General features: G+C 41.9%; 2 protein-coding genes across 4 annotated transcripts; both read left to right on the top strand.

The window, feature by feature from the left end:
- The first annotated feature begins 674 nt into the window (after window positions 1–674).
- prune2 (prune homolog 2 with BCH domain) lies at window positions 675–11,259 on the top strand. 3 transcript variants are annotated; one of them, XM_035390081.1, is made up of 11 exons: window positions 675–825; window positions 1,499–1,576; window positions 1,848–2,060; window positions 2,178–2,357; window positions 2,624–2,726; window positions 3,296–3,427; window positions 6,675–6,761; window positions 6,932–7,030; window positions 8,004–8,042; window positions 8,549–8,599; window positions 9,764–11,259. In XM_035390081.1, exons 2-11 carry the CDS (start codon window positions 1,519–1,521, stop codon window positions 9,783–9,785), a joined length of 984 nt encoding a protein of 327 aa, XP_035245972.1. In that variant the 5' UTR covers window positions 675–825; window positions 1,499–1,518; the 3' UTR covers window positions 9,786–11,259. The 3 variants fall into 3 exon arrangements, with proteins under 3 accessions (XP_035245972.1, XP_035245974.1, XP_035245973.1); XM_035390083.1 differs by lacking the exon at window positions 675–825 and adding an exon at window positions 1,018–1,234; XM_035390082.1 differs by lacking the exon at window positions 675–825 and adding an exon at window positions 1,019–1,264.
- A 2,253-nt stretch (window positions 11,260–13,512) lies between these two features.
- LOC118212081 (riboflavin kinase-like) lies at window positions 13,513–18,465 on the top strand. The gene is made up of 4 exons (XM_035389653.1): window positions 13,513–13,872; window positions 14,711–14,862; window positions 15,204–15,306; window positions 17,026–18,465. Exons 1-4 carry the CDS (start codon window positions 13,791–13,793, stop codon window positions 17,151–17,153), a joined length of 465 nt encoding a protein of 154 aa, XP_035245544.1. The 5' UTR covers window positions 13,513–13,790; the 3' UTR covers window positions 17,154–18,465.
- The last annotated feature ends 1,217 nt before the right edge of the window (window positions 18,466–19,682 follow it).

Genomic DNA, 19,682 nt, shown 5'->3' with positions numbered 1-19,682 from the left:
AGCTGCACAGATATACCCTCATTCTGCACAGATATCCCCTCAGCTGCACAGATATCCTCTCAGCTGCACAGATATCCTCTCAGCTGCACAGATATCCCCTCAGCTGCACAGATATCCCCTCAGCTGCACAGATATCCTCTCAGCTGCACACATATCCCCTCAGCTGCGCATATATACCCTCAGCTGCACAGCTATCCCATCAGCTGCACAGATATCCCCTCAGCTGCGCATATATACCCTCAGCTGCACAGATATCCCCTCAGCTGTGCATATATACCCCCAGCTGCACAGATATCCCTCAGCTGCACAACTATCCCATCAGCTGCACAGATATCCCCTCAGCTGCACAGATATACCCTCAGCTGCGCATATATTCCCTCAGCTGCACAGATATACCCTCAGCTGCACAGATACCCTCCTAGCTGCACAGATACCCTCCTAGCTGTGAAGATTTCTCCTCAGACTCAAACAGCATGTGTATTAGTAGGTGTGCAGCACAGCACAGATGACACAATATTTCTAAGAGCTACCAGTGAACGCAGAGGATTAGACGAATGCCTTCATGCCACATGAAGATTAGTGCATCCACACAGCACCTACTCTCAACCGAGCAGATTTTTAGCCCTGGATGCGCAGTTGGACGTAGATGCTGCACAGAGCTCCATGCAGCCGCAGCAGCCACTCAGAAGCCAGCGCTTGTCCCTCGTCTGAGACGTAGATGCGGCGCACGTGACCTCAAAATGGAGGGAGAACAGCTGTGAGCGAGCCAAGGCGTGGGAACGAGAGAGAGCGTCAGGAGAGCAGAGATTCCTCGGGGCCGAAACGGTGAGCTTTGCGTGCCGCGTCGCGCACCTCCCCCCCATTCCCCGCTCATCACCGTTCCACCATCCGCGGAAAAAAACATCATCTCTGCGCGATGCGGGGTCTGATTTAAGCATGTGTTATATGTGAGAGGGGGAAAGAGAGAGAGACATAGAGCGAGAGGGAGAGAGAGGGACAGCGAGAGGCGTACAGCGAGAGAGAGAGAGCGAGAGAGAGAGAGCGAGAGCGAGTGAGAGAGAGCGAGCGAGCGAGCGAGGATGCTGAGCTCCTGATTTCTGTGTTGGAAGTCAGGCAGCGGTATTCATCTCTTTGTGTGAAGCACTTAGTGCGGCACGGCCACTTTATTTCACCAGAGATCACCGGAGAACCAAGATGGACGAACAGGAAAACAACAACCAGGGGAATTACTGATGTGAAGGATCTTCGGACAGCGTGTATATCTGTGTGCGTGTGTGTGTGTGTGTGTGTGTGTGCGTGTGTGCGTGACTGAGTGTGTGTGCGTGTGCATCCGTGTGTGTACGTGTGCGTGTTTGTGTGTGTGTGTGCGTGTGTGTGTGTGTGCGCATGTGTGAGTGAGTGCGCGTGTGTGTGCGTGTGTGTGTGAGTGTGTGTGTGCACGTGCTCTTGTGTATCAGCGTGAGTGTGTGTGTATGAAACGGTGTGCTGTCTTCTGCAGGTTCTCCAGATGATGTGCTGATGGAGTTTGTAAATAACGAAGCGAGGCGGAGTCCAGACGGAGCAGAGAATAGCACTGGTGAGTATATGATACCGACCTATTTAAATATTACCGGTGCAACACAGCGTGAATGGCCTTATCTGTGACTGTACACAAGAACACTGACTGTCAGTTGCCTGATTTAAATATTATCACTTGAAAAATCTTATTTAAATGTAACGGCTTACACATGACACACGCTATGAATGGCCTTATTTAGCAAACTAAATACTTCCCTTGCTGTATTACGCTTTGCATGAAAGGGGTCTTTTAGCCAGGGGTTTTACCTGGCTTACTGTATGTGTCACAGCACCGCCAGCCTTGGATATTCAGGAAGCCCGCCCCCAGAGAAAGAAGCTCTCAGCCCCGCCCATCAGCCTGTCTCTGGACCAGAGTGACGGCTCCCTCTTGTCAGACGATGCCCTAGAAACACCTGATGACCTGGACATCAATGTGGACGACCTGGACACCCCCGACGAGGATGACTTTCTGGATTATGCTGGACGCAAGCTGGAATGGAAGGGTAATACACACACACACATACACACACACACGCTCACACACACACACAAACACAAATGCTCCACTTTATAGGAAATCTGACTGACAGAAGATTAACCTGGAATGTGACCTAATACAGAGTACCAGTCGTCCAATCAAATGCCGGGGAAAGGGGCAAACGAAGCATTCCCAGCATGCAGTGCAGAGGAAGAGGATCGTCAGGACTCACAGCTATGGAGGACTGTCATCATTGGAGATCAGGAGCACCGCATCAACATGAAGCTCATCGAACCCTTCCAGAAAGTTCTCTCACATGGAGGTGCAAAAGAGAGGGGGATGGAATGTGGGTAAAAGGAGGGGGAGGGAGAGGTGGTTGGTAACCATATCAAAGACGGCACTATATATTTCTATATATTTATATATTATTATTATTATTATTATTATTATTATATTGTTAGTTTTATCGTTCAGCTTTTTTCTTCTTCTAATGTACTCTATATATAGAGGAGCAGTAATACCTCATTAATTGTCCAGTATTAAACAGTTAATTATTTTCTGAATATAAAATGACGTTTCTGCCACCAGGTTACTATGGAAACGGGCTCAATGCGATCATCGTGTTTGCTGCGTGTTTTCTTCCGGACAGCGACAGGGATGATTACCACAGTGTCATGGAGAACCTCTTCCTGTGAGTGGTGCAGAGCCACCTCACAATGCTACAAGCATAGCACAGCAACAGCAACTGTAAACACACACCTATAACACAACCACAGCACATCAACATCCAGTGTAAATACACACCTATAACACAACCACAGCACATCAACATCCACTGTAAACACACACCTATAAAACAACCACAGCACATCAACATCCAGTGTAAACACACACCTATAATACAACCATAGCACATCAACAACCAATATAAACACACACCCATAACACAACCATAGCACAGGAACTGCAACTGTAAACACACACCTATAACAGCAATAAGTAAAACCATAGCAAAGCAACTTAATCACATATAATGCAAGATATCTGCAATACTCTGACCCAGATAACACAGTTATACGAATGGTTCTTATACCCATAGCACGACAAGAAAAGCCTTACTATACAATAATGCTACCACACAACTATTTATTCAATATGCACTATTATATGACATATATTTCTAGTATATTAGCATGTTATATCTCTCTGTAGATGTATAAAGGTGTGCATGAATGAGGGGTTGTCACCACCTGGTTGCAGGTATGTGATCAGCACGCTGGAGCTGATGGTGGCTGAGGATTACATGATCGTGTATCTGAATGGAGCCACGCCCCACAGGAGGATGCCCGGACTCGGCTGGCTGAAGAAGTGCTACCACATGATTGACAGGAGGTAACACACACACACACACACACACACACACACGTGCGCGCACTCACACACACACATTATGTGACAGTACATTTATTTGGCAGACCCTGTTATCCAAAGCGACGTACAATAATAAGTGCACACCGAAGGTAACACGCACTCATGCTCACACACACGCACATATACACACACACACACACATGCACATGCTCACACACACGCACCTGTACACACACACAAATGAATAATATGGTCCTGATCATTTGGAATGACCAGTCAGTCCAAATGAATATATGGTCCTGATCATTTGGAATGGCCAGTCAGTCACTGAACTGGACTCCACCAGTTCTGGAGAGCCCAGACATGGCAGCCGGCGTTTGTGCGCTCGGGAGCGACTGCGCTTCCTGCACAGTTAGCGTAGGCAGTTAGCGTGTCCTCGCTTGGTTTATTTTGTGTACCCAGCTTCGACGTCTGCGTCTGGCAGGCAGTCTGCGCTGCAAAATAACGATAGCAAGAAGCTTCCTTCGGTTTGCGTTTGTGTCCATCGTCTTTTTTTTTGAGTTAGCGGACAAGAAATGGAGGGGGGGGGGGGTTAAAGTTAACGACATGACGTCGCACAAATGGGCCATGCAGTGACACCCCCGCACCGCCGCACAACCCTTTGGCAAGGGTGCCGCATTGCCTGATCTGGTGTGGATGCAGCCTTAGCGTGGGCGGTTTCTCTCCTGCGGTCAGATTGGCTACTCTGCAGGGCCGTTGGCCACAGTCCGCACGGACTCAGTCCACACGGACGCAGCCGCAGTTCACTTCCAGGGCCTGGAGCTTCTCACACACACACTGAAGATCAGCTCTTTTTTTCCCTCCACTTTCAAACACTCATTTTGTAGGCATTTTAATTTTCTCTCCCTTTCTAGCTAAATGTATTGTTTTAGTATGTGTATTCATTTATTATAACTTATTGTGTGAAAAAAGCACTCTAAAATGATGATGATGATGATAATAATGATGATGATGATGATTATTATTATTACGGGCCAAGCACATAGGCACCAACATAGCTGTCAGAATTTTTCACTATTATTATAGTTTCTGCCCTGGGAGTCTATGGCAGCCCATAGACCTGCTTGGCAGATTTTTGTGAAATTTGGCGCATTGATAGAGGACAGGCCAAGATATCCAGGCACCAAGTTTGGGGTCATCCCTCTAATGCCAACAACAGGGCAAAGTTGATGCTAGACTTTTACTTGAACCATTTGGCCTAGAGTCAAGCTTATTTCTTCTCCATGAACCTTAGTTCCTGCCAATCTGAACACACTCACCGCCGCATTTTGAATTTTTTTAAAAGCATGTTTTGAACATCTCCTCCTAGACCGTTGAACAGACCACCACGAAATTTGGCATGTATCGTCTAGAGAGTACTCTGACCAAAAGTTGCTAAAAGATGCTAGGTCAAATTTGGCTGCAGTAAGCCAATGAAATTGATGTTGGCACGGCTTATCATGAAAATGCTAATAACTCCGAAACAGTTTGACATAAAGTAATGAAATTTGGTAAGTACATTGTCACTTCCATCATGATTCCAGCTCTAAATTATTGTTCCAAATGAATCACATTGTGGCATTACAGAGCACAGTATATATTTATCCATACATTTTTGGAAAAATCATAGTTGCCTTTTAGACATTTACAACTTGCTGTAGTGATAAATATCCTCATCTGGAACATATATCTGTAGCTTATATGTTGCCACCATTTTGGATTGCTTTGAGACCTATGAAACTTGAGTACATTCATAGAAGGTTTGTCTGTATGGCGACTGAGCCATTTGGCACCACTTGACCACTTGATGGCACTATAACTGTCATTTGAATTTCCAGTGTTCAAGCAATCATAATACATGCCCCTGTTGAGCTAGATACTTGAATCCGACCTCATACTATATCTCCCTCACAGACAACTGAGATGCTTCAGAGTCATAATGCCCACCATTTTGGATTTTTCTGCCATTTTGAATTTCTTGAAAAACATTAAAAAGACTCCTGGAGTGCTTGTGGGATCACCACAAAATTGGGCATGCATCATTTTGTGAAATAATGGTATCAATGTGTGGGCTACCAGGAGAATTGCAGTTGAAGTAAACTGTGAGGCAATTACAAGATAGCCTAAATGATATTCTGGACATGCTATACCTGCAAAATAGGCTACTTTTTACTGTGGGCATTTTGGATGTGTTATCGCCTATGTCAACATGTTATGTTTCACCATTCTTAATATAATTTATAAATGACATTTTTACCAGTTTTTATTTCTAAAAGCCCTTCAAATTTCTTAAAACCTATTTTTCCTCAGAGTGAGTGTCACACCTCCTTTCCCTTTCCAGAAAGATGTAGGAAACACAAAGCCTACACACAACAAATGTTTTAAATGTTTGTTTTTTGAAACACAGCTTCCCAGTATTCCAGTCTTGAAAGAGAAAACACAATGCTTTCAGTTTCTTTTCTTTTTTTGTGTGACTAAGGTTCAGTGTTTACTTCTAGATTTTGGTGGTGTTGAAATTCCAGTGTCCTGTTAGCCCATAGGCAAGCACCGAATAGAGATATGAAGGGCCTCACAATAAAATCTCTGACTGTGACCAGAAGGTATTAAAAGATAGCAGCTGGGTCAAACAATATGACTACAGTAAACAAACAAATTTGGACATGAAGGTACCAAACAGGAAGTGAGTCATATCTCTCCAATGCTTTGTTGCATTTATACCAAACCTGGTACCCTTCTTTGCCAGGCAAGTCGTATGAAATTTGACCTAAACAAATTTTATAAGCTGATTACTCTGCAAAGAAAGGCAATATTTCAACCAAACCTATATGTGGAACATTGCAGTAAATTATTCTAACGGGCAAATTATATGCCCTTGGTGTTGGCCATATTGTTTTTCAGTCAACCTGGATTTTGTCAAAAACCCATTAGGACCCATCTCTTCCTAGAGTTATTGCCCCAATCCAACTGCATTTTTTGGTATTACATCTATAGATTTTCTTTAAGAGCTGTTAAAAGATATCTCACAATTTGGGCAAATTGGGCAACCAACAGAATTGATTGCATGGAGGCACTGTAGTGCTTGGCCCCTGCATCGCTGCTTGCAGCTGTGTGTATGTATGTATATATGTATTATTATTATTCCAATCACAAAACCCCAGATTACACAGCTGTACACTCCTTTACTATCCTTTTCTTCATCCGCACTCATATTTCTCTCATTTCTCTCCAGACTCAGGAAGAATCTGAAATCCTTCATCATCGTTCACCCCTCCTGGTTCATAAGGACCATTTTGGCAGTGACCAGACCCTTTATCAGGTACAGTAACCACAGCCTTTATCTGGTGCAGTAACCAAAGCCTTTATCAGGTGCAGTAATCAGAGCCTTTATCTACTTCAGTAATCAGAGCCTTTATCAGGCAGGCTGACACCCGTTTTTGGCAGTCAGTGAGACACGTTGTGATGACTCGATTTCTCCCTGGTTTTCAGCTCCAAGTTCAGCAGTAAGATTAAATATGTGGACAGCCTGGCTGAGCTGAGTGAGCTTGTGCCCATGGAGGGAATCCACATACCGGAGAGCATCGTCAGGTTAGGAGAAACTCCAACATCCCGCTGTTTGTCTTTCCATCTGTCACTCTGTTCAGCACTGCTGTGTGTGAGTACTCAGTGTATGGGTAAAGACACTGTATGCAGAAATTATTATTATTATTATTATTATTATTATTATTATTATTATTGTTATTATTATTATTATTGTTATTATTTTAAAATAATTTAATTATATGGACATGCAGTTAATAGCACTTTTAAACATCAAATTTGCATAAACCAATAAATGAACAAAATGAATGACTGGTTAACAGTCCAAACACAACAATGATTATTATAAACACTGAAAAAAACATAGTAAAAAATAGGAGCTAAATGAGAGAAATACTTCATTGATATTTTCTCAATGTTAAGCTCATGTTTTGTCCAGGGGGGTCCCCTTTAAAACCAAATATTTAAATAATCTGCCATTCAGAGATAAGGGATGCGCACAGTTAAAAGCAACTCTGGAAATGAGCCTTCACAAGACTTTAAGAAGATGTGACAGAGTCTGCAGCCCTGAACTAATCTGGAAAACCATTCCAGAGCCTGGGGCCCTAACAGCGAATGTACGATCTCCTTTCACTTTGAGCTTTGTGGCTGGAACAGCTCGAGGAATTTTTATCGGCAAATCTCAGGGAACAGTAATAGGGGTCTACAAGATAATGAACAGGTTTAGAATGATAAATAGGGGTTTAGAAAACCTGCAATATATCCACGTGAACCAAGAAAATCATATTTTGATTTAAAAGTAATTACTTAATCAAATATTAAAATACATCATAAAATCAGCTGGTAGCCAAGACTGTATTAATTCCACTGATGAGACTATGCTAATACTAGCACATGGGTAAAAACTGTATTTGTGAATATACACATGGGTAGTACATGGGAGGGACTGTTACTCGGCCTCCCCTGCACAGGTTTTCTGTCTCACTTTGTTCTTTCCCCCTCATTAACCTTTGACCTCCAGGCTGGATGAGGAGCTGAAGGAGGCGGCAGAAAATGCTAAGTAAGAAACTTACTTAAGAAACTGTGCTTTTTGCCATTGTGAGAACGCATGCTTTTGCGCCAGTATCAGTATGTATATTTGTTGGTATATGTTTCAGTGTTTCTGCATGTATCTATGTGCACATACATAAGGTAGTGCATGAAATACAAATGAGGGTATACGCAGTGTATGACAGAAGGAAAATGCAGCTTTTACCATTTTGGAACCATCAAAATCCCTTCACTTCCTCACTACCTGTGCCTGTGTGTTTGAGTATAACAGCGTGAGTGCATGTGTGCGTCGAGTATGCAGTCCTGTGTAATGCTGTATGTGTTCAACTGTCTATTCCTGCCTGTGTGTAGTGCAGTGCAGTGTGTTTGTATGTTTGTATTGTATGTGTGTGTAGCTGTGTATTTCTACCCATGTGTAGTGTACTTTAGTATAGTGGAGCGTGTGTACGTAAGAAAGTGTAGTGCTGGCTCTTAATATGGGTTCTCATTGCTGCCATATTGTTTCTCTATACTCAGATACAGCAGCTTCCTGGGTGGAACAGAGGCTTCTGTTCAAGTACCTCCAGAGTAAGAAATCTTAACACTATCTGTGCTGCTGTATCCATCTTAACACTGTGCTGCCCTCTTTGTCTTAACACTGTCTGTGCTGCTGTATCCATATCAACACTGTGCTGCCCTCTTCATCTTAACACTCTCTGTGCTGCTGTATCCATATTAATACTGTGTTGCCCTCTTCATCTTAACACTGTCTGTGCTGCCACCCCCATCTTAGCACTTTGTTAGTGAACAAATCTTGTCTGCTTTTTTTGATTTTTGTTTTTACAGCTATGATACTTTTACTGTTTCAAAGAAATTGTGTTAGCTAAAGTACGCATACTCAGCTATACTGGTCCAAAAAAAAAAACTGCTGTGTTGTCCCCACTATAGGAGCACTGGGGGAATATAGCATTGTATCACTGCAAAGAGAAACAGGCGTCTGGTAGTTAAACATTCAAGTGGCAAAGTGCATGTTTTGTTTTTCCCTTCATTGCATTTTAACCAGGAGAAGAACAAATGAATTGAATGTAAATCATTCTCCTGAGTGTTGCTGAAACTTAATTACAAACTCATCTGTAGCAATACCAGATCTGTTTTACTCCTGTAGACAAACCAGAGCCTATTTGCCCAGGGATTGTGATTAAAACAAATGTGAGAGTCAGTTTGCTTGTTCTGACCATGGAGACTGGTCTCCACCACAGTCCGCTGTCTGTTCTCATTGCAATGCAACACGTACCTAGCGTTCACTGTGAATTAGTTTGGTAATTGCTGTGAAAACCACAAAGGTTAAAATACAGACAATATTCTGTTGGAGGATAAGGCAAGATAATTGGTCCCTGTGATCCCACTTTGTGAAATGCAAAAGCTTTGAACTGTTTCCCCAACCGTAAGTCGAACAGTAAACCCACTGCTCTCTGTGCATTGTCGATGCATTTCACTGCATCACATATACAGATACAGTGCATGGCTATAATAACAATTCATGTCTAGCGTCTGTGTAAGCTCTGCTGTGATTACAACTTCTGAAACCGCCACCTCCAGGGCTATATGATGTCACAGGCAGTGCTGTAAAGTCACTGTCAAACCTGCTGTGGTGCTGTGATGTCAAGGAGAAACAGTGTTGTTATGATAGCAAGGGCACTATGATGTACTGACCGTGTCTATAACCCGGACATTGTTTTTGTTTTCATTTAGGGCGGGGAAGACCAACGTGTGAAGCTCAAGTTATCGGACGGCTTCAGTTGCGGTGACCCTAGCATGTGATCACAGTCCAACAAGGCAGTACCTACGGTACCTATAAGTACCTGTGGCCTGAAAACAATCTGTCCACATATGTGTATTTACATTCTCTGGCTAAGACCTGAACTATTACATGTACATTTTGCAAACAAAATATTTTATTTGATATTTTTAAGCAAGCGTTCTCAATCAAGTAATATCATAGACATCCGAAAACAAATTTTACCGTTAGAAGAGGAGAAAGGCATATTTAAAAATCTCATATGACTTTTATAGGTAGTACAATTACAAAGGTCTTACAATTTTTGGTTTAGATTTTTAAGCAGCAGGACAGTGTAGGGGGCACACAATGATGTCATTCCTCGAACCTCTAAATCTTAAATGCCTCTGTATGCACCTGTATGCTGTTGGACTCAGGTGACCTGCATTCCACAACCTCATGGCAGCCTTCTTCCCCTCTCTTTCTGTTCAGATTTGGACAGAAATCATATTCAGTGTTTCATGTTTTCTCGGTATAATGCAATAAATCATACTCAGTGTTTTAACTATTTTGGATTCATAGAACACTCTAAATTCTGCAAAAAAAATATAGAATCTTTCTCAATATGTAACCTATTATGCTTCTAAGACTAAGATTTTAAGATTTTGTTAGATTTGTAAGCCCTGAGACGGTGTTGTTTGATCTCTGACCCTGGGTCATACCACTTGCTGACTGTGACCCGGATACTATTGTGACATGGTTGGCTCTGTTCTGCCCAGGGTAGGGTGGTTTCAGTTGATCAGGGCTCCTCACGTGACCACTGCAATAGCTCCTATACCAGCAACATGCCAGCCTCCCACAGGTTCACAGTCGTTGTCAGTTCAGTGAGAGATAAACTTATTTATGTGCTAGCACTCCTGTAGCACAGAGTGGCTTGCAGGGTGCAAAATGTGGCTCATGGGTGAGTGCGTTAGAGGTGAGCGCGTGTTTCAGCTGCAGTGTTCTTGGTGTGAAGGTTTGGGCGGCACACAGCCGTGTCTTGACAGACACAACCAGCAAAGAAGTAAGGACACTTATTAAATAAGAAATAGTTACAAAAATAGGCGAATTGTTTGGTACAATGCTTGCGATAGGTCCTTTAAAAAAGAAGAGGTCTCCCCTTGCTTCCCCTGGCTTTCCTCATTAAAATCTGTCTGTCTGTCTGCTCACTGGTCACCAGGGTCCAAACCTGTCCTATTCCTTGCACAAAACAGGAAATGGCATGTAATGCATGCAAAATATAAAATATAAAGCACAATATTTGAATCCTGTATGCAGATTTTAAACTATCTTTTTATTTTTATAGTATCAACATTGTTTTTTTCAGTCTCAAGTAGGATGTACACTGAAGATGAGACGTTTTCCAGCAGTCGGTATAGAAATGTAGTATATAATAATGTAAACGGTTTCAATAAATGTCTTGTTACATAAATGGTTGTTTTTGCTCTGATTATTTTACTGCATTACTATATGGTTTGCCTTGGCAAATAATCGGTTTAATATGCGTGATTTCCCCTTTACCACGGCTGCTGATTTCAATTTAGTGATTTGATGTGGTCTCTAATCAGTATTCAAGCACAGCAGATGGTGTGATACATACAAAATATATTAATAATCGCCAAACATCAAATGAAACTAAGAAGAGGGCACAGGGCTAGGTCAGAGCATAAATAAGTGGTGGAAAATCCAGTTTCAGAAATGTAAAGACCTCCCCAGTGTTTTGGTCCAATCACCTGGATTTTCTGATTAGCACAATTATTTGGCCAGGTGGTAGAACTAATTAGTGAAATCAGCTGGCTGAGTTCATGGGTGGAAGAAACACATGGGGAGACTTTGGCTCTCTGACCCCTGGACTTTCCACCTCTGGGATTTGTCAACTAGAGCAGTGGTTCTCAACCTCGGTCCTGGGGGCCCACTGTGCATACTGGTTTTCGTTCCAACCACAATTGCAACCCCGGAATTGTAACAAGCTATTATTTTTCCTTAATTAGGTGCTTCTCATGTCAGAGGAATTATTTGCCCACTTAAGCCACCTTGTGTCAGAAATAGCTATGCATGCCATAAAGAATAAAAGTCCCATATTCACATTGTGCTATATTGTAGACAATTACGTATAGAGGTTAAAAAAACTTTTTAACTAATCAAAATAAAGACTGAAGCAAATCAACAGGTTCCTAATTGGGGAAAGTGTGGACACCTCACCTGGCCACTAAATATAATCATTTGATAGATAACGAAGAATTCAAAAACAAAAAAAATGATAACGAGTCAAACCTGTATTGTGCTAATTAGATTAAGGGAACTTAAAGCACTTAAACGCGTGTTCAGCAACCTAATTAGGAGCCTATTAATTCCCCTCGTTAATTTGATCTGTTAAAAATGTTACCTCTTTTTAAGTGATTGTTTGCAATCACTTAAAAAGCAACACAATAACACAATGGGATTTTATTCTTCATGCCATGCATAGCAATTTCTGACATAATGTGGCTTAAGAGGGTAAATAATTCCTCCTAACATTAAAAACACCTAATTAAGAAAAATGGACAGCTTGTTAAAATTCTGAGATTGCAATTGTGGTTGGAACGAAAACCAGCATACACAGTGGGCCCCCAGGACCGAGGTTGAGAACCACTGAACTAAAGAGTCGAAGAGTGGCGACATGCTCGATTTTCTGTTGGTAGTGCAGAGAAAGGAATGCAAAGTACAGTAATTTTATTTGAATGGAAGTCAGTGGGCTATTTTATAACCATGTCACAAATGAGCTTTTTTCTCAGGTTAAACAAGTCATATTTTTGAATTAGTAATGGACAGGCAAATATTTTCTGCCAAAAAACATGTAGGTAGGCCTACAGCTGTGCAGCCTTGACAGTGGTAGATATGGAAACATTATACACAGAAATATATGGTAACTACGTTTTAACATACGTCCATGTATTTATAATGGATTTATTACAAATATATTCTCTATATAATAATATAGTAATGTTCTGAAATGATTAAACAGTGTTAATAATTGTATACCCATGTTTAAAATAAGTTTACTCATGGCTACTCACGAATAAATATAGTAGAGGTTTGTGGGGAATATGTATTTTAGGAAACGTTGGGCAGCATTGATTTGAAATAAAGCTGGTTTCATTTGTACGAGCTAAGATAACAAATATTGTTGTAACTTGGCCTCATTTTTTTAAACAAGTTTTTAATTAAAGACTGATATGCAGTGCTTTGTATGCGTGAGTAACCTGCCATTTTTGTATTCCGAAAACGTTTTTTGAGATGAAAACCTGTAGGAACAGGAGTGGGAACCACTGCCTCAGAGAGTGGTCCTTGGTTGACCATTTTATTTATGATCAAGTAGATCCTATTTCATTTATCTCTCACGTTGTAACTACATTGACATTGTCCTGTAGCTATTGTTTTGTCTGTAACTAGATACGACGTCGTAATCTTTTCCAGCTGTCTTATTGTTGTTATACCAAACTGCCCAGGATTTAAAAAAAAAAAAATTATTGGTAGAAATTACAAAATACAGGTTAAAGCAGGTAAGTACAGCAATATGTAAATTCAAATGTTACTGTATCTTATTGAAACACAGAATAACCAAACTGCCCAGGATGCTTCTGCGTCTGCATAGCCCGTGACGCAGATCTACGTCAGTAAATAAATTTGACGTAACGTAGCCGAAGTTCCCAGAATACCCGGACATTGCCAATCAGTGTAGGGACTTCTCGCTAACCCTGCAGCTAGCTAGCTATTTTCTTAAACCCGTGAATTTGAAGTAAAACGGAAGTAATATTCGACAGTTAATATACTAGAAAACTATATTTAAGTGCTGGTGCTAGAAATCACCTGACAAACGACGATACTAACGGAAACCCAGAAACAATTCTGGTAGTCAGCTAGCTAATTCAAGTTGGCGACGAGTTTTCGTTGTTACCACATTGACTGTGTAGCCTTGGTAATATGAAGACTCTGCCCTTCTTCTCTCGGGGAAAGGTCGTTCGAGGCTTCGGTAGAGGGAGTAAGGAACTTGGGATCCCGACAGGTAAAGACAGATTTGAGTGATTATAGCGAGCTAACTTTACCTGAGTGACAAACTTGTGTCGCTAGTTCAGTCGGCACTTCCAGCTAACTGCTGCTAGCCGGTGTTTCTCGATTTTAGTTGGTAAAATAATCTAACTAAACGGGTCGGTCTCTGATCTTTAGCGATGACACTACAGCTAATAACTACTGAAATGAACCATTCTGGCTTTACTGGTCTAACGTCACTAGAAGCAGGCAAAATACTCGTAGCGAAAGTGTAATTTAACATTAATTTGACTTGCTAACGTTGCTGCTAAATCGGTCACTAAATGAGTGTTACGCAACCTTACGACAAATATTGAGTGGTCTAACTGGGAATTGTGCTTTTGCAAAACTACGTTAATCTCATTTTAAAGAGAGATGGTTTATCAAGTTACCTACTGGCTTAAAGGAAACCCGAGCTTGCTGGCTAGCACTACCGTTCTTGTTTCATTCATAAATAATCCATAGCAATTAAATAAATTGACGTAAATAACCTATAATTTGTGTTAACCTGTATTACTGCTATGTGCAGATCTTGTGGCGATACTTCTATCATGGGGCGGAACAAAACTAATATCATTCGCATCTGAAGAATAACTGCCTTCGTGAAGCAGCGTTACAGATAACTGTCTGGGACATTTTGACAATCGCTTGCTTACGTAGGCCAGTCACGGGACACCTGATTTACGCTCATGGGCCACTTATGGAACACTTAATTTCCTTGACAATTGGTACACAGTTAGGTACTCCACAAAATTGCTCATGCGAGATGAAATTGTGTCACTACCAACTTGGTGTTTACTGTCGCTATCCTCCAGCAAACTTCCCTGACTCGGTGGTGGAGCGCCTTCCTGCAGACATCAGCACCGGGGTGTACTTCGGTTGGGCGAGCGTGGGGGCCGGGGAAGTGCACAAGATGGTTATGAGCATTGGCTGGAACCCCTTCTACAAGAATACCAAGAAATCCATGGTAACGAACCCTCTCACACACCCACGTACACACATACGCATGTATGTACTTACACGCATATGTACGGATGCACAAGTGAACTCTCTCTCTCGCAAACACGCACACTCACACGCACACCGATTGTCATCGCACTTGCTTTAAGTTTCACACACACTGACATTGGCAGTTGAGATGTTTTTGGTTCTGCATTAGTGCTGTGCTTTTGGATCTGTGGGTGGTTATGTGTTTCGCTCTGTAGATATTGTATTTTTGGTTCTGTTGGTATCGAAATGGTTTTTTTTCTCTCCTTTTTTTTGTTTTGTGAATAATGTGTTCTTGGTTCTATGGGTAATGTGTTGCAGGAGGTGCACCTAATTCATAAATTTAAGGAGGATTTCTATGGAAAAGTCCTGAATGTCCTTATATTGGGCTACATCCGCCCAGAAAGGAGCTTCAACTCACTAGGTCAGTCTAAATCGCGTCTGTATGTATAAATGCACTCTGTAAGTTTTTTGACTGTGACACAATTTTTGTTCATTTGGCTCAGTACTCCAGCACATTGGATTTGAGATGAAATGATGAATATGAGGTTAAAGTGCGGACTGTCAGCATTCATTTGTGGCTATGTACATTCATATGTAGCTTGTTCTACGCATAGTCGCCCCACTTTGGGAGAGCAAAACCTGCTCAGCTGTTTCTTGGCCAGCTGCGTGTTGTTGCATCATTTGTTAATGTGGCGAGAAAGCTAACGAAAGGTCTAGAACTGATTTTGGGTGTGTAATTTGCATTTTGAGTCGGTTGCTATTGACTGAGCATGAGGGCGAGATGTCTCAATACCAGTAAAGCAGGCCATTATGGTGTGGAAAAATCTGAATAAATTGATCCGACATAGCTGAAACACCAGATGTGTCATATCAATGGGTACATTAAGAAGCAAGAACACACCGGTGAGCTCAGCAATAGCAAACAACCTGGTCGACCATGGATGACCAAACAATACTGTCAGAAGAAGAACCCCTTCTCAACTGTTGAACCGATCAAGAACACTCACCAGGATGTAGGCATATATGTGTCAAGCTGTTACCCGTTAGTTTAATATATTATGTTTTTTTGCAGTTGTATATACCGCTGTAAGTATCTTTATTGTTATTGTGGCTGTTCTCGTGAGTACACCGCTTCCTTGCTGGATAATGATGGTTTTCTCCAGTTTGAAAAGCTGCCATGCTAGCTGTGATGTAAATAACATTTGCAGCAGCGTTAGCTTGCCGTTAGCAAAGTAATTATTTCTGTTGGGGAAGTGGCATCGGAATTCAGTGGATCCAGCGCCATTTAAGAGAGAACCGTGTGCAGATAAAAATGGCCAAGTTTTAAACGTTGGTTTAAATCACAGACTGTGACAGGGACGGTTATGTGAAACTCCCATTCATTTTCCCCATGGAGAAATTCTCCTTCGATCCGGAAATCCATGTATGGGTAAAGGTCTTTCTCTGCGTCACATCAGACTCCTGAGGCCCATTGGACGGTGCTGCACCTTGCAGTAGGACAATGACCCAAAATCGCCGTTAAAGCAAACAAGGAGTTTTTTCAGGGCCCAGAAGTGGAATGTCGTTGGCTCGCTGAGTCGACCACCTGACCTGAATCTGACGGAGCGTACGTTTCACTTTCTGAAGACAAGACTAAAGGAAAAAATCCCCCAAAACTAACAGGGAACTGAAAATGGCTTCGAACAGGCCTGATAGAGCATTACCAGAGAAAAAACTGAATGTCTGTTGATGTCTGTGGGTCACTGATTTCAATTGGTCATCGAATGCAAAGGATTTGCAGCCAAGTTCTAAATATGACTAAGATTATCAATTTGTCCAATTAACTTTGGTGCCCTAAAATGGGGGTCAATGTATAAAAAGGTCTGTAATTCCTACGTGGTTCACTAGATATGGATGTAAATTCCCTCAGATCAAAGCTGACGGTCTGCACTTTACCCTCATATTCATTGTTTCATTTCAAATCCAATGTGCTGGAGTACAGAGCCAAAACAACAAAAGTTGCCACTTACAGGTTGTGTACTTGTGTATTTACAGGCTGTACTGTATTTTTACACACACACACACACACACACACACACACAACCGTACTCTCATGCATGTGAAGTGTGGCGCTGACTATATGACTTTCTGCTGTGCGTAGAGTCCCTGGTCACAGCGATCCACAGCGACATTGAGGAGGCCAAGAGGAGGCTGGACTCTCACGAATGCAGAAAACTGAGGGACGACTTTTTCATACCGACGACAGACCACATACTGAACGGCCACTGACCGAAGCGGCTACCGGCCCCGGAGTGGACCTTCATGTCCGGGTGGTTCTGTGGTTGGTTCAACCAAACATGACCCACTAACCACTGTACCAAGCACACCACTACCCACAGACCTAAGAAATCAGCAACTACCCGCAGAACTAAAAACAAATTCCGCTCGACCGAGAACACAACAAGAACCCAACGAGCAGAAGAGTAGAGTTTGTATGACTGAGAGACTAAATGACTGAGCTGAGCTTGTATTCCGGCAGAGAGACTGTCACGGTCAGCCGAGCCTGCACTCGAACGTTTAGTCTTAGCATTAGCTTGGCAGCTGTAGTGTTGAGTTTATTACGTACATCTGTCCCAGGGAACACATTCCTCTACTGCAGTGGTAACCGACCCTGCTCCTGGAGATCTACCGTCCGTAAGGTTTTCACTCTGACCCTAACAAAGCGCACCTCATTCAACAGCTAGAGATCTTTGCTGCTAACGAGAGCTGCTAATTAACAGTCAGTTGTGCCACATTATGGTTGAAATGAATACCTGCGGGTCGGTAGATCTCCAGGAACAGGGTTGGTTACCACTGCTCCTGCTGTTTACAGTCCCTCCTTTGTGACTTGTTCATCACGCGTAGATAACCGCAGTGGGGGAAAATGGGCTTACTATTTATAGCTAACGGACGCACTGTGAAGGTGTTGCGGATTGTTGTTCCCCAGGTGTCGCGCACCGGTAGGGCTTCTCTTTCTTCTTCCGAGGTCTTCATCGGCAGCGCTAACTCCCTTATTTCCGCCTGCACCCGCGGCGCTCCTGACCGCCATTTGAACGCGTTTGTCTGAAATTTTGTCGGCCTGCATTCCTCACTTCATTAACCTAATTAATGTGTATGGGGCAGAACTTAATTTGTTGGATTGTATATGGTACTTTGTATTTAAACTGTAATTTGTGGGATTGTTCTACTGCATTAGTAAATTATTGTCATGCAACAAATATCAACTATTACGTTTTGTGGCGAATCATTTGAAAACTATAACAAATATTTCACAATCAAGCTTTTCTTTGTTCAATGTTTACCTCTCGTTTGATTTTAAAAGCAATATAAGCACAATGAAGTTGAATAGTGTGTAATCTATTTGCTTTGTAACAAAGCATATCTGTTTGTGTCTATGCTGAAGTGATGGCCATTGTGTGTCCATTATCCAATCTGCAGCTAAGACCCTGTTATGATTCTAGAGATGTAATTTCATAAATATTTTCTAAGAACTGCATTAGCTGCTACGGGCATGAATGTTGAAATAATGTTACTTTGAATAAAGAAATGTTCAGGTAGCGTACGTTAGCTGTGATTTTCTTTTTTCTGCAACAATATGGTTTGACAGCAGAACATATAGCAGACACCGCTTTCACAATTTCAATGCACATGAAGATAATTCAAAAAAAGAATTGCGGTAAGTAAACGGAAGTCCACCATGTTTGGACTTTCAGCCGTTTAGAATGTTTCTAAGTGTTTGCAAAAAAAGCTAGACAGTTTGACTTCAGCACATATGACTTGAATTGGGTTAACTGGACTCTCCTCTTGAAAAATGAGAAATCATTTTCTGTGCAAGAACAGCAACGGTGTGTCAGTACAAGTGACCATGCCGTTTCACGAAAAATCTCAGAAATCCTGTTGACGTCCACATCAAGGCTTCACCGCTAAAGTTCTGGCCCAATCAACCTCGCATTAAAAAAAATAAAGATTTGTTTAAAATTGCTGGAACTTCGTAGAGATTTCATAGCGCAAATTGGTTTGTGTAATCTTTATACACAGTACCATGAAAAATAATTTTTCCCCTTCCTGATTTCCTCTATTATTGCATATTTGTCACGCTAAATGGTTTCAGATCTTTAGACAAAAAGTAATATCACACAAAGGGAACCTGAGTAAACACAAAGCACGTTTTTAAAATTGAAATTTGATGTGTATGCTACATACATGGGGTAATAGAACTTGCCTGTGATAGGTCACACAATTTGGCCTCATGGCAGGCCTTTAACAAGATCCAACCTCAACATCAGTGCGTTTATCCTAAATTTTGTTGAATGCTCCCGAGTAGCATCAAACCTCAACACCGTAACTTTGGCTCCAGTTTTTCACGTTGGAGCACGCGTACACGACTCCATTCATTATCTTGATTGTGGCGATTGGCGCACTGCCACTCAATATATTTTATCAGTGAATTTTTTGATCACCTCTTGGCGTATCGTTGAATTTATCAGAAAGCATTCCGCCCCCAGGGCAGATACGTAAATCCCTGGTAAAGATTCATGCAGAGTGTCGGGACTGTGGAGCCATCGTCTGTCTTTAAACCAGACCTGGGTCAAATACGTATTTGTTTTGGATTCAAATACTTCTCTGTGCTCTATTGATCTTGCCTGGTGTAATTGAGCCTGCCAATATGACCAGAAGGCGGGTTTTTAAACTTTTTGAGAGTATTACATTGGTTCCAATACACCAGACAAGATCAGTAAAGTGTAGAAGAGTATTTGAATCCAAAACAAATTCATATTT

This window comes from Anguilla anguilla, chromosome 14 (assembly GCF_013347855.1).
Source record: "Anguilla anguilla isolate fAngAng1 chromosome 14, fAngAng1.pri, whole genome shotgun sequence".
NCBI lineage: Eukaryota > Metazoa > Chordata > Actinopteri > Anguilliformes > Anguillidae > Anguilla > Anguilla anguilla.
The sequence above is the reverse complement of the archived record's forward strand: the minus strand, read 5'-3'. Positions and strand labels throughout refer to the sequence as shown.

What these genes read in the sequence shown, in the direction of transcription:
- LOC118212081 (XM_035389653.1), top strand. Translation starts at nt 13,791, where the DNA reads ATGAAGACTCTGCCCTTCTTCTCTCGGGGAAAGGTCGTTCGAGGCTTC. An exon ending in AGAATACCAAGAAATCCATG is followed by an intron (nt 14,863 to 15,203) that starts GTAACGAACCCT and finishes AATGTGTTGCAG; the next exon opens with GAGGTGCACCTAATTCATAA. An exon ending in AAGGAGCTTCAACTCACTAG is followed by an intron (nt 15,307 to 17,025) that starts GTCAGTCTAAAT and finishes TGCTGTGCGTAG; the next exon opens with AGTCCCTGGTCACAGCGATC.
- prune2 (XM_035390081.1), top strand. Translation starts at nt 1,519, where the DNA reads ATGGAGTTTGTAAATAACGAAGCGAGGCGGAGTCCAGACGGAGCAGAG. An exon ending in ACGCAAGCTGGAATGGAAGG is followed by an intron (nt 2,061 to 2,177) that starts GTAATACACACA and finishes GACCTAATACAG; the next exon opens with AGTACCAGTCGTCCAATCAA. An exon ending in TACCACATGATTGACAGGAG is followed by an intron (nt 3,428 to 6,674) that starts GTAACACACACA and finishes ATTTCTCTCCAG; the next exon opens with ACTCAGGAAGAATCTGAAAT.